Below are 12,280 nucleotides of genomic sequence, written 5' to 3' on the forward strand. Positions count from 1 at the left end.
TGTGATTAGTGCAGCGGTTAAAACATTGCTCGTTTTAACCGGGCCATCCATGGCCTCTCTGTGTCTTTAAAGAGATCTGTAATATCTGCACTGGCGTGTTAAGATAACATAAGAATGTGGAATGACCGCAGACAATGTTTTATGTCTGTTGATAAGGGTAGACACTTCCATTTGATCTTTCTTGAGGAATAAGCCATCTGGCTATTTCAGATTTTTTTTTTTTTTAGGACTGACAACTTATCTTCTCCACAAGGCACATACAATTATGGTGCTGGGGTATTTTCCTGTACTCCCTGCCCATGCAGGTTATGGCTTGAGGCTCCATTCACACTGAGGTGGCTGTACGAATATGCGTGGAGCCGCTGCACACAGAAAAAACAATGCAATTCAATGTGCATTGTTCAGACTATTGCGGAGACCACGTGGTACGAAACCGCACAGTCCCAAAACAGTAAATGTGCGATAATCCGGTAAATTCCACACATTTGTGGCTATATAATGGCCGCAAACGAGCGGAATTCGTGCAGTTTCACCTATAGAGCTTGCGTCTCCTGCGGGAAACGCAAACACTATATGTAAATGGAGCCTAACAAGGATGCATGGTGGTCAGAACATTAGAGTGTCATCTGAGATTTTTGCAGGGAAATTGAGATCCAAAGTTGATCTGGTCAACAAAAATTTCTACACAAAATCAGCTTTCTCCTACATAAGAAGATGCTGGAGCTAAGGGATGAGTACAGCCAAACAGATGAACTGCTGATGTAATAATGGCAAACACCTTCCCCATACTATGACAATCACATGGTTGTGCAACATCCCAGCTGTTCTATTTTAATGTCAAGTGCACAGTTCATGAATTTATGGTGAGAAAAAGGAATTGTTTGTCATTTTTTTCTTCTTCAGAAGTTCTGATTTACAGAAACCTGATTGTGAAGGTAATCTGTATGTGTACATTATAATATGCTCGGCTGGGACTGATCTACCCAGAGTGGAAGCATTTACAAGCTACGTGCATACTTCTTTTAATTACATATATACAAAGAATGGTGGCCAGGTAGTTGAGTAGATATTCACTTAGCTTGCAGCACTGGGCTCTGGACTCAATTCTCCCCCACCACCCCAAAAAAAGAAAAAAAAGAAGATTTTTCTATATTCTCCATTTATTATGCAGTTGAAATGTCTCTAAACTGTGTACCACAACACGGGTGGAGAGCTTTTCAGTGAACATTGGTAGCACAGATGAGGTGGGCAGGTGTGCAGTGAGAAAATCTATGCAGAAAATGTGCATCGGGTCCTAATATCTGCACAAGCAGTCAGTGTTTACAGGTAAAACAGGAAATCTAACCCAGCGTTTCTCAACCTTTTTTTACTCACTGCACCTTTTAAAAGTAAGCAAAATCTCGAGCCAGCCCAGTCTAAAATGTCATAGATTTTAGGGGGGGGGGACCTCACGCAAAAAAAAAACATTCTAAAAAGTAGGTTTTCCCCCTTCAAATCAAGACCCCCCCCCTCCACATCAAACTCACCCTTTGCATCAGAAGTCCCACTTTCATATTAGAGTCCCTCCCCCCCTTCACATCACAGTACTACTAATACAAAGGCACTCCTGAGAAGTCCAGGAGGCACACAAGTGGAACATGGCACCTTGGTTAAGAAAGGCTGATATAACCTAAGAAATGTATGTATGTATGTATGTATGTATGTATGTATGTATGTATGTATGTATGTATGTATGTATGTATACATGCATGCATGCATGTGAGAGCAATCTGTAAGAATAGATACATCTAAAATACAGACAGTTAGATTCCGTAGATACATTTAAAATATACACCGGTACAGATTCTATAAACAGTTACACAGTTCCAAAGTGCTTTCCAGGACTGAGGCCTTGTTCACACCATGTCCGAACCAGAACAGTTTTTGTCCACACCCGAAATGCATCCCCATATATTCCTATAATATTTCTGGGCTCTGTTCACACCAATGCAGTCTGTTCCAGTGCGGGGGGTGGGGGAACATGCTGCAGGCACTCTATTCTAGTCTGGAATGCACCTAAATGCATGAAACTGCATCCAGAAAGCATGCAAACACACTGGACTGCACCTGAAAGCCCATTTTAAGCTATTAAAAAAATGTAACGCACCGGAACACATAAACGCACTGTTTGCAGATCTGCTCCAGACATGGTGTGAACAAGCTGTGAGACTCAGTGTGCAGAAACAGCAAAGTTTGGTATTGTAACATTGTGAACTGAATGCAACAAAAATAGTTTGATGGTACAGAATATTGAAAAAGTTAAAACTATGCAATTCAATTTACCAGCAAAACCACAAAAAAAAAACACACACACACACACACACACACTCTCTGCAATCACACATCCAGACACGCTGACAGTGAACTCACTTTGTGCTTAGAAGAACAGGTGAACCAGGGTGTCATCCTGGCCCCGTCCTGGGTTCCTGTCACAGACAGCAGGATTTTTTTGTTTGTTTATGCCTGGGGGCCCACACTGGAATACAAGAATCTCAGAATATGGCAGTGCCAGCTGCCATCTACCCCAAAGATTGGTGCCCCATTGCCTGCCCCAGGACAGGGCAGTGCTGGCATTCTTCAGGTCATTGCTAGCCAGTCTCCTCCACTCGGAGACCTGCTGCTTCTTCTATGCCTCTCTCCGAGTCTCTGCTCTTCACACAAATAGTGACTTCTCCCAAAATGCTCTCCTTGTAAACACAGCGTCTCTGTCTCTGTCCCAGGGGGAGGGTTGCTCTATTTTTTCCCCGGGAGGAGGTTAACAGCTGAGATAGTGAGGAGGATCTGTACACACATGCCCTGCATTCCCATGCACTGAGCCATCCGGCCTGCCTCATAAGTCAGGACAGGGAGCATTGGAATAACAATTGCAGCACTGACACAGGGCCTCCCAATTCATCTCTGTCATACCCCACTCACTGAACACTCTGCTACTTCCTCTTCCAATATCTGATTAGGAAAAAAAATTGCACTTCTTGGAAAATGATGTTCTTGGAAAAAAAGAAGGGCTTTTTTAGGATGTAAACTCCCCCACTGAATGAATAATCTCTGCAAGACTTTTAGAAGAGAAGTGTACACACGTCATTCTGATTAATGGCTTCACTTCCTTTTAATCTTATACTGGAAGCTATTTGAAATATGTTAGAAACTTGCAGCATGTGATCCTTTTACACAGTCTGCATCTACTTTTAAAAAGGAAACCATAGTGAACTTTCAATGGGTATTCTTTTCAGTTACTATAAAATTAAATACCCGAAGGTAACTTTTTTTATGGTAATTTAACCCCTTAGTGACACAGCTTCAGAAATGTTTTCGTTCCTGGGGACTGGAGCAATTTTGTCATGGGTTTGTTTAACCATAATTTCCATCTTTCTCATTCATTGCACATACACATTTTTTAAAGAAAAAAAAAATGTGCTTTAATTTGATATGACATCTGCATATTTCAACTTTTTTTTATATATAATAACACACAAAAAAAACATTGTTCACAGTTTTGGCAATAATAATGTGTACGTAATTATTGTAGCCAACGGTAAGTTATTCATAATACATTCTATTATTTCTACTGATTTATAGGGTATATCATATGTCTGGGATTTTAGTTTTTTGCGAGTTATAGGTCACAAGATACAAGGAGTGAAATACAACTGTAGAATGTGCTATGTTTGTCTCCTAACTAATAGCCTCTTTGGTACTATATTTTCCTATTAAAATGTTTTTAAACTTTTTAAAAACTAGGGGGCACTAAAGGGTTAGTTTTTTTATTCACATGAGCTTTGGTACTTCCATCACTTTGTAGCAGCCTGATCCAGCTTGCAGCTCCCCAACACAGTGAGCTGCAAGCTGGTTCAGTGGCTGTAACAGCACTTTGATCACTGTGATTGGCTCTCAGTGATCAAAGTGCTGGGACCCCAATTTGCTGTTGAGGGTCTGCTGCGGACACCGATGGACCCAGCAACTGCACAAGCCCCATGAGCGCTGTTCCCGCCAAGGACCAACGCTCATTTTTCTGCATGACGGTATTATTCTGTCACCTGTCTTTAAAAAGGAGAACTATGGGGTTAAGGCTTTTCCCCATAGTTCTCCTTAGGGTAACGGGAGGACACAAACTAGCGTCCTCCCGTCACCCTAAGCTCAGTATACCGCGAGCTACAGCTCGTGGTATACTGAGACGCCACAGCTGAAGCGGATCTCGACAATTATGTCTGGATCCTCCCAGCTGTGTGAGTGACAGCTGGCTCTGCCTATCTAGAGGCAGAGCCAGCTGTACCCGCCCAATCCGCCAGTCAGCGCTGGAGGATTGGGGAGGGGGTAATCCAGCCACTCCCCTGTCACGGCAGAGAGAGGCGTGACTGGATCGAGAGGTGAGCGAACAACGGTATGTGTTCGCTCACCACCCGATCTACTGAGCCGACCTGTGACAGTCTCATTGTCACAGGTCGGCTAGAACTATGAGGTGAGTGAAAAGCACTCACCTCATAGTTCTCCTTTAAGTATTCAAAAGATTTTGACTGAATAATTCCGTCATTGGTCAGGAAGGTGCTGACATATACAAATCCGTGCAGCTCCATAATGTTAGGATATTTCTCATAGAGGTTTTGTTTTATATTCCCCTTCTAGTGAATATCTTTATGAAGTGTAGTCAGCATCCTTGCTAAACAAAAAAGTAAAGATAAACCCAGCCACATAATGATCTGCAAAGCAAAAATAAACCACCAATGTAATACACTTGTCTGTCCGATGTACACCTATATATTGTACTATCTAATCTATCTATCAATATACCTATCAATCAATATACCTATCAATCAATATACCTATCAATCAATATACCTATCAATCAATATACCTATCAATCAATATATCTATCTATATCTATATCTATATCTATATATAGATATATATATATATATACATACATACAGGGCTCAAAATTTCAAGTCCTGAGCTACTAGCCAGGCCTTAAGAGTTACTCGCCACCAGTTGCCCCACCTGACCCCTACCGTGCCCCGCCCTTAACTCTGCTAGGTCAGTGGTGTGACACAGAGAACAGAGATCAGTAACAATGCAGAGAGCGCCGCTAATGGGGCCTGAAAGCGAGCTGCCGGGTGTACGAGGAGGCGTGGCCAGGGCCGAGGGAGAAGCGGCCCGGCCGTCGGAGGCTGCGGTGCCGCTCCAAGAAGCGGGTGGAGGAAACAGACAGCGATCGGCGCTGCCGAAGCGGCGGAAGTCCCCCCCTTGGATTTCCACTCGCCCCCACGCAATTTTCACTCACCAATTGCGAGCGGGCGAGTGGAAATTTTGAGCCCTGTATATATAGATCTATATAATCGATCTATATATAGATCGATATATAGATCTATATATATAGCGTTGCATTGAATTCAATGGCACCGCTTCCACGCCCCAAAACGCGGGGAGAAGTTTCTTAGCAATCGCGGTGCGTTCCAGCAGCTACCGATCTGGAACGCACCCGCTTTCGGTGGGAACAAGCCCTAAAACCATAAAAAAACATGGTGGATATTTAAAGCGACACTAAACTCAGGAGTTAAACCTTAAAAATACATTCAAGTACCTTAAAGGATTATTAAACCTTCTGGTTTTTTTTTTGCATACATCTACTGCTAGCAAGCAGTAGATATATGCAAAAACTTTAAAAAACAAAACCGCTTTAAAAAGGGTTTAAAATTACCAGTGTCTTCCCCGCGCGCTCCTGCCTGAAAAATCTCCTGCGGCCGGCGCATGCGCCAGGAGACAAGGAGAGACACAAGGTAAGTCTATGGACAGCGTGCACCCGCATGCAGACGCTGTGGGACAGGAAGTGCCAGCAAGCTCAGAGGAACACTTTAACAATTAACAAAATTGTATCTTATTTGTGTATCACTCTGTTGTAGATCTTCAAATCATCTCTGAATTGGTGCCGACACTGTCCTTCCTTCTGGAGGGTGGCTACTTTTGTTCCCTATGTACCCTGTGTGTGTTGTAAGCTCACTCCTGTGATGGACTACAATCTCATGTTTAGTTTATCAATTTGTAATGAAATTATAGCCCATCACAGAAGCAAGCTTGGAATGGTGGCTACTTTACAACACACACAGGGACCATGGGGAACAAAAGGCAGCCACCCTCCTAAATTTGGCCTCTTTAGTCACTTTAATATTAGGCCAGTCAGATTCATACGCATACACCAGGGCTGGACAGACAGTTAATTATGATAAACATAACTCCCCAACCCTCTCATAAACTTTACATAGAAACCAAGAACTAAGATAGACTTTTCAGTCTGGAGTTACATTACAAAGATTTTGTTGGCTACCCCTGGGACTAAATAGATCTATATAGATCCAGAGAATGGATCACATATTCCAAAATGCACAGCAGGAAATGAGAGAAGCTGCATACAGCATTTCATTAGGCTGCTTTTAGCTTTGTAAGCACAGAAGAGACATCACCGCAGGGGTAACAAGAAACAAAATAAAAAAAAAAGGACCTGGTGACAAGTATGAGGGACTGGGGAAAGATGAACTGTGAATACCAAGTACATAACGTACATGAATATTAATGTCTCCTGCACCATTGTCTGACTAACTTCACCTGAAAAAAAAATCATCCCCATTCAGGAAGCGTGAGAAAAGTAAAAGCTGTGACTTGATGTCTGGCTGGGAGATCAGGCTCCTCACACTGAATGGACATTGTACTGGAAGGGAAGCAAACAAGTGAATGGGGAGAGATGTGAGGGCACTATTGCCAGCCAACCATCCCAGAAATCTCTGCAGTGAAACAATGGCTCATTACATGGTGTGATATCAAATCAGAGAGCCAGGAAACAGAGGCAGAGCATTTCCCATGGTCACGGGGCAAGGCAACTCTTCACAATCACACAGTGTGAAGGACTCCATTATGGGATGGTCTACTATGAATGCTTCTGTTATTTCTCTTTTCCCCCCTTTCAACAGAAAATCAGACTAAATGAGTATATAAACTGCAATACATAAGCTATAAAGAACTGTATACAAAACACGGTTACACATTTACATGAATAATATAGTTCTGACAATGGTAGAAATTAACAAAATCACAGAATACATAGTCCATGCATCTGAATATAATACAGCAAACCTTTTACTGTTCTGAGCCGTTTTAGAACGATCAATGTATACACACTCAATGGCTTCCTGAAGTCGACATTCATTAAAAGGATCTGACTCCAGCTTAGGGTGCCCACACACCTTACGATAATCGCGGTAAATCCCGCGATCATACGATTATCGTAAGGTGTGTGGAAGCCGTGCTACCTCTATTACTGTAAGGACGACTTTTTAACTTACGAACATGTTCGAAAACCCGCCGAGCATCGTACGATGTTCGGCGGGTGTGTAGCATGTTCGTAAGATAAAAGCCGAACTGCCCGTTCGGAATTGCGGTCATCGGAAGCCCGCCCCTCAGGGGGCGTGGCTAGCGATCATCACAAGTACGATCTGCCTGTCCAAGATAGGCAGATCGTACGTTTTTTTTAATTACCTTACAACCATCGCAAGACAGAAGTCTTGCGATGGTTGTAAGGTGTGTCCCCAGCATTATAAACAGTAAAATTTTTAATAAAGCCGAGCTTCAGTTTCAGGCTTAAAGTGATGTCTTTGGGGATATGGATTTAGGCGTTGCCAAGAAAATTTTCTGTTTCAGTAATTTATTAATTTCCAAAGCATTAAAAACAAAAAAGTGTTACCAATCAAAACATGAATCCCCAAATCCCATTGGGTGAGGAGTGGATAAAGTTCTTTGGAGACACTATAGTCAGGGCCATCTTTAACACAGGGCAAAAGGGGCAGCTGCCCCGGGCCCAGCCATTGTTGTGGGGCCCAAAGCAGCTGCCCCTTGAGCCCGCAAAAGTTACACACGTTTCACCGTTCAGTTTACTATAAGATTCACATTGCATAGTGTTGCTCTGTCCCTGCATACCGTGACCGCGTGATGTCTCGCGTCTCCCTTTGACGTCTCCTCCTATCTGCTCTTTTGGAGAGCGGAAAGTACATGGCGGGAGAGGGGCGAAGGGGCCCAAGAAAATATTTGCCCAGGGTCCAATCAATATTAAAGACGGTCTTGACTATAGTAGCTCAATATCATGAGACATGGGGTACACGCACAATTGAATCATCAACACAACAGTTCATAATAACTAAAAAGAACTCAGGGATAGTAATGTCCCTCAGGTGGGATCCTTCCCCTTTATCGAACCCTTATTGCTCCCCTGGAGTATATACCAGCAGCAAGGCAAGTATCAGAGAGTCCCTTTGGGGACCAGAAGTCACATAAAGAAGGACTTGAAATTGTGGACAGCGGGGAAAAAGAAGAAGAGAACTGAAAGCAAGTTAAAGAGCCGAATGAAAAACTGAAAAAATGGAGCAACAGCATCAGAACCTCCAAGGGTAGGGACATAATTCAGCGCGTCTTCGAAAGATCAGGATGTGCATACGGGATGCAAGGATCTCATGCCTTGAGGAACTTCTCATGTGACTTGGTAAGGATGCCAAGAAAACCTTCATACATCTGCACTTTTTTATGGCAGGAAAACAATAGTCCTAAATTGGACATCTACTGAGGTATTAGAGATTAATGCCTAGAAACGTTTGGTCAATAAAGTTCTTCCTCACTATAGAGTAACCAATGGTGCGAGGATATGCCGCATAAAGTTTGAGAAACTGCAAGGGTTATCTGCTGGTTTGTGTCTAGGGAGGAAAATAAAGTTATACTCACCCGATCCTTGAAGGCTTGCTCTTAGACCAGTCCTTTCAGCGTCTCTTCCCCTCTGCTGCAGCGGTCTGAGGATCATCAAGTCAACACAGTGTATAGGATAGGAGGATGCCGAGGGATATACCATTGTTGCACCGGAGGGGGAGAAAGGCAGCACTGAGAGCTGGCTGGCTCCAAAGTCCAGGTGAGTATAACCTTTTTACATTTTAGTCCCTAGATGAAAACGAGCACTTAACCATTGCAATGCAATTAGTAACCATTACTATATGTATACAAACTTTGTAACTGCACACATCTGCCGTCTGTGTCTTGTTTATTTCACATTCCTCATTATAAAAGAAAAAAAACACAAAACATCTGTATACTTCATTATGTGGTGACACTGCTACATGTTTTCTGCCTACCTCACTCTATTATTTTTGGACGTGTTGATGTTAGATAATATGTTCCTTGATTTACCTAATAAAGTGCATTATAAAAAAAAAAAAAAATGAGCCCCAGGCATGTATAAAAATTCCCCATTTCATCCAGATTTACATTCATTTAAATAGTTTACACAAAGATCCTCTTGGCACCAACTTCAGTCATCACTGGCACAGCAGCTGGCAGACTGGAAAATGGAAGGGCAACCCTAGAAACCAACCAGGATCTTCTATACTGCATGGTGTTGGCTCTTGAACATGAAGAGCTGCTGAGAGGAGGAGAACATGCTGCCTCTCCTTCACCGTCAGCTCAGTTCAGGTTGTGTAGATTGCAGAAGTCTCGGGGAATGCAGAACCCAGCTAAGCTGTCCGACAGGGGTACTAGGATCACAAAGCTATCTAAACATATATTACAAATCTTTTGGCAGATAAAACTATTCAAGTATATATGTATTTCAGCTGGGCACTTAGCTACTTCAATAACCTATATTAACGTAATAAAGAAGTGCATACAGATTTTCACAGATCACCTTCCATTTTTAGATTTGTCTTATTGAGCCCGATACTTCTAATGAATCAATACAAAATACTTAACCCCCCACCCTCCTAAGTGTTACCACCATATACAGCCTAGATAACAGTGTTGTGTCTTCATCAGAAATCCTAATCTTGTAACGCTGCTTCTGTGTTGGCCTTCAAACCTGGCCATGTAGCATACAGATGTGTCCCCTGCACAACCGTGGTGCTTGCAATGATACTCACAGATGGCGCCATGTGTATCAAAATGATTTTGTCACCATGTTGCCCTGATGAAGGGACCATGCGTGGCCCCGAAACATTAGCTATATATTGAGTAAATGGACAAATCTCCTGCTAGGTTGTTGTATTCTGGGCCGCTGTCATACAGGAACAGCGATCAGCCAAAAATGTTTCTCCTTAAATTTTCTGATCAAAGGATGCCAGGTGGAAGGATGCTGACAGGGCAACCCACTGAGAAAATTGACTGATTTATCACGAACCAGTCAAAATTTGTTCAGTGTATGGCCAGCTTTAGGCTCCAAGGAAAATCGGCCACATTGTGGCATCAACACATCACGGGACACTGTAGCACCATAGGGATATGTATACATACATACACATATACACTATATCGCTAAAAGTATTGGGACACACCTCTAAAGCATTGGATTCAGGTGATCCAATCCCCTCCATGGCCACAGGTGTACAAAATCAAGCACCTAGGCATGCAGACGCTTCTACAAACATTTGTGAAAGAATGGGTCGCTCTCAGGAGCTCAGTGAATTCAAGCGTGGTACCGGGATAGGTTGCCACTAGGGATGTCCCGATACCGATGCTAGCTTCGGTATCGGGCCCGATACAGGGCATTTTCACAAGTACTTGTACTTGTGAAAATGCCCCGGTACATAACGCCGATGCTTACACATCGGTGTTGATTTCGTATTGCCCGACACCAGGGACATATAGTTCCATGGTTGTGGTGCAGCAGTGACGGCGGGGGGCGTGGAGCAGTGACAGGGCAGGGGGCGTGAAACGGTGATGGAGCTGGACTCATGGAGCTGTGACAGGCTCTGTCACCTTCCTCAGCCTCTGTCCCCAGCTCGTTCTTGTCACAGGAGTTCTAGCACTGTGCTGTGCTAGAAATCCTGTGTTGGAGGTGACAGGGCCAATAAAGGAGTACCTGTCACCTCCAAATGCTATCGCACAGGGGTTTGTTAGTCCATGTGTGATAGCAATAAAGTTAAGTAAAAAAAATAGTTCGGAAAAGTAAAAAAATAATAAAATAAAAAGTTTAAAAAAAATATAACTGATTAAAAATGTAACTAAATAAAAAAAAATTAAGACAATAAAAACATTCCCATAGACACACTCCTAAACCTTGTGGGCGCCTTCCCAGAAGAGTTGAAGCTGTTATAGTGGCAAAGGTAGGCCAACTCAATATTGAACCCTACGGACTAAGGCTGGGATGCCATTAAAGTTGTGCATGTTAAGGCCGGCGTCCCAATACTTTTTGGCAATATAATATATATTTACTATACACACACTCCCTAGACAGGGTTAAAGACATCTAGGTCTCTGGCATCCAGACCAGTCCCAATTTTATAACAGCAGCTCTAAAACTGCATGGAAGAATTCCTGGTCAGCGTCACTGAGAAAGTTCTGTCTGAGGACAGACTTCTAAACATACCTCTTGTCTGCACCCTCCAGGCTCCCAGAAAACATCAAGGGAAGGGAGAGGTATAAAAAGCAAAACTGTATGCACATAAGCATGTACAAGGTGACATATTAGAGAACATTACCAGGGACACACACTGAGAATGTCACAAAAATCTGACCTCACCAAACTGCTTTTTCTGGTCCCCTGACCTCCTCCGTATCCTGCGAACAATATACTATTTAAGCCTGTTTACTCTCCACTACGGAGGTCTGCACGACTAAACTGCGTTCTGGGTCTATTCTGGAGGTACAGGTGAAGAGTTAACGCATTATCCATAAGCGGCTGCTGTTATCTTCCAGCATGAGTATATCCATCTGCTGGGTTGGTTGTTTAATAAGGGAATGTGCATTAACCCATTGGAACATAATGAATTTTCAGTGGTTGCAATAAACTAAAATCCAACTGGTTGCCAAATGTTAAAGCATATAACATCTTAGGCCCTTTCCTACAGGTGGTCCGATCAGGTCTGCCCTTTTAGTTTTTCAGGTGGTTCTGATCGAAAGATCAATGTAACTCGATGGGCAGCTCCCTGTAGATGGATGTGCATCCATTTACATCTGGGAAAAACAAACCATGGAACAGTTCAGTATGTGCAGACCTGATTGCGACGGATCAGAGGTAATTGAATGTAAAAGATGCACGTCTCGGCAGTACTCCGATAGGAGAGCCTGACTTATTTATATTGCTTGTTGTTCCTCTATAGCTTGTGGTATTGTGCCGCTGTATAATTTATTATTGCTGGGATTTCTAGTCCTCTATAGCCGGTGACATTCTGCATTCATTGCTGTATAATTTTACACTTTCCTTTTCACTATATTGCACACCACACTA

At 42.9% G+C, this 12,280-nt stretch overlaps 1 protein-coding gene across 1 annotated transcript in view; it reads right to left on the reverse strand.

Annotated features, from left to right (window-relative positions):
- The window catches only part of UACA (uveal autoantigen with coiled-coil domains and ankyrin repeats), a 36,143-nt gene extending 33,307 nt beyond the window's left edge, over nt 1-2,836 (reverse strand). The window contains exon 1 of the mRNA XM_018567407.1: nt 2,410-2,836. Coding sequence (XP_018422909.1) covers nt 2,410-2,445 — 36 coding nt within the window. The 5' untranslated portion in view covers nt 2,446-2,836. The remainder of the gene's footprint in view (nt 1-2,409) is intronic.
- Between the last annotated feature and the right edge of the window lie 9,444 nt (nt 2,837-12,280).

Source organism: Nanorana parkeri, unplaced genomic scaffold (assembly GCF_000935625.1).
Source record: "Nanorana parkeri isolate BGI_ZX_2015 unplaced genomic scaffold, ASM93562v1 scaffold1043, whole genome shotgun sequence".
Lineage (NCBI taxonomy): Eukaryota > Metazoa > Chordata > Amphibia > Anura > Dicroglossidae > Nanorana > Nanorana parkeri.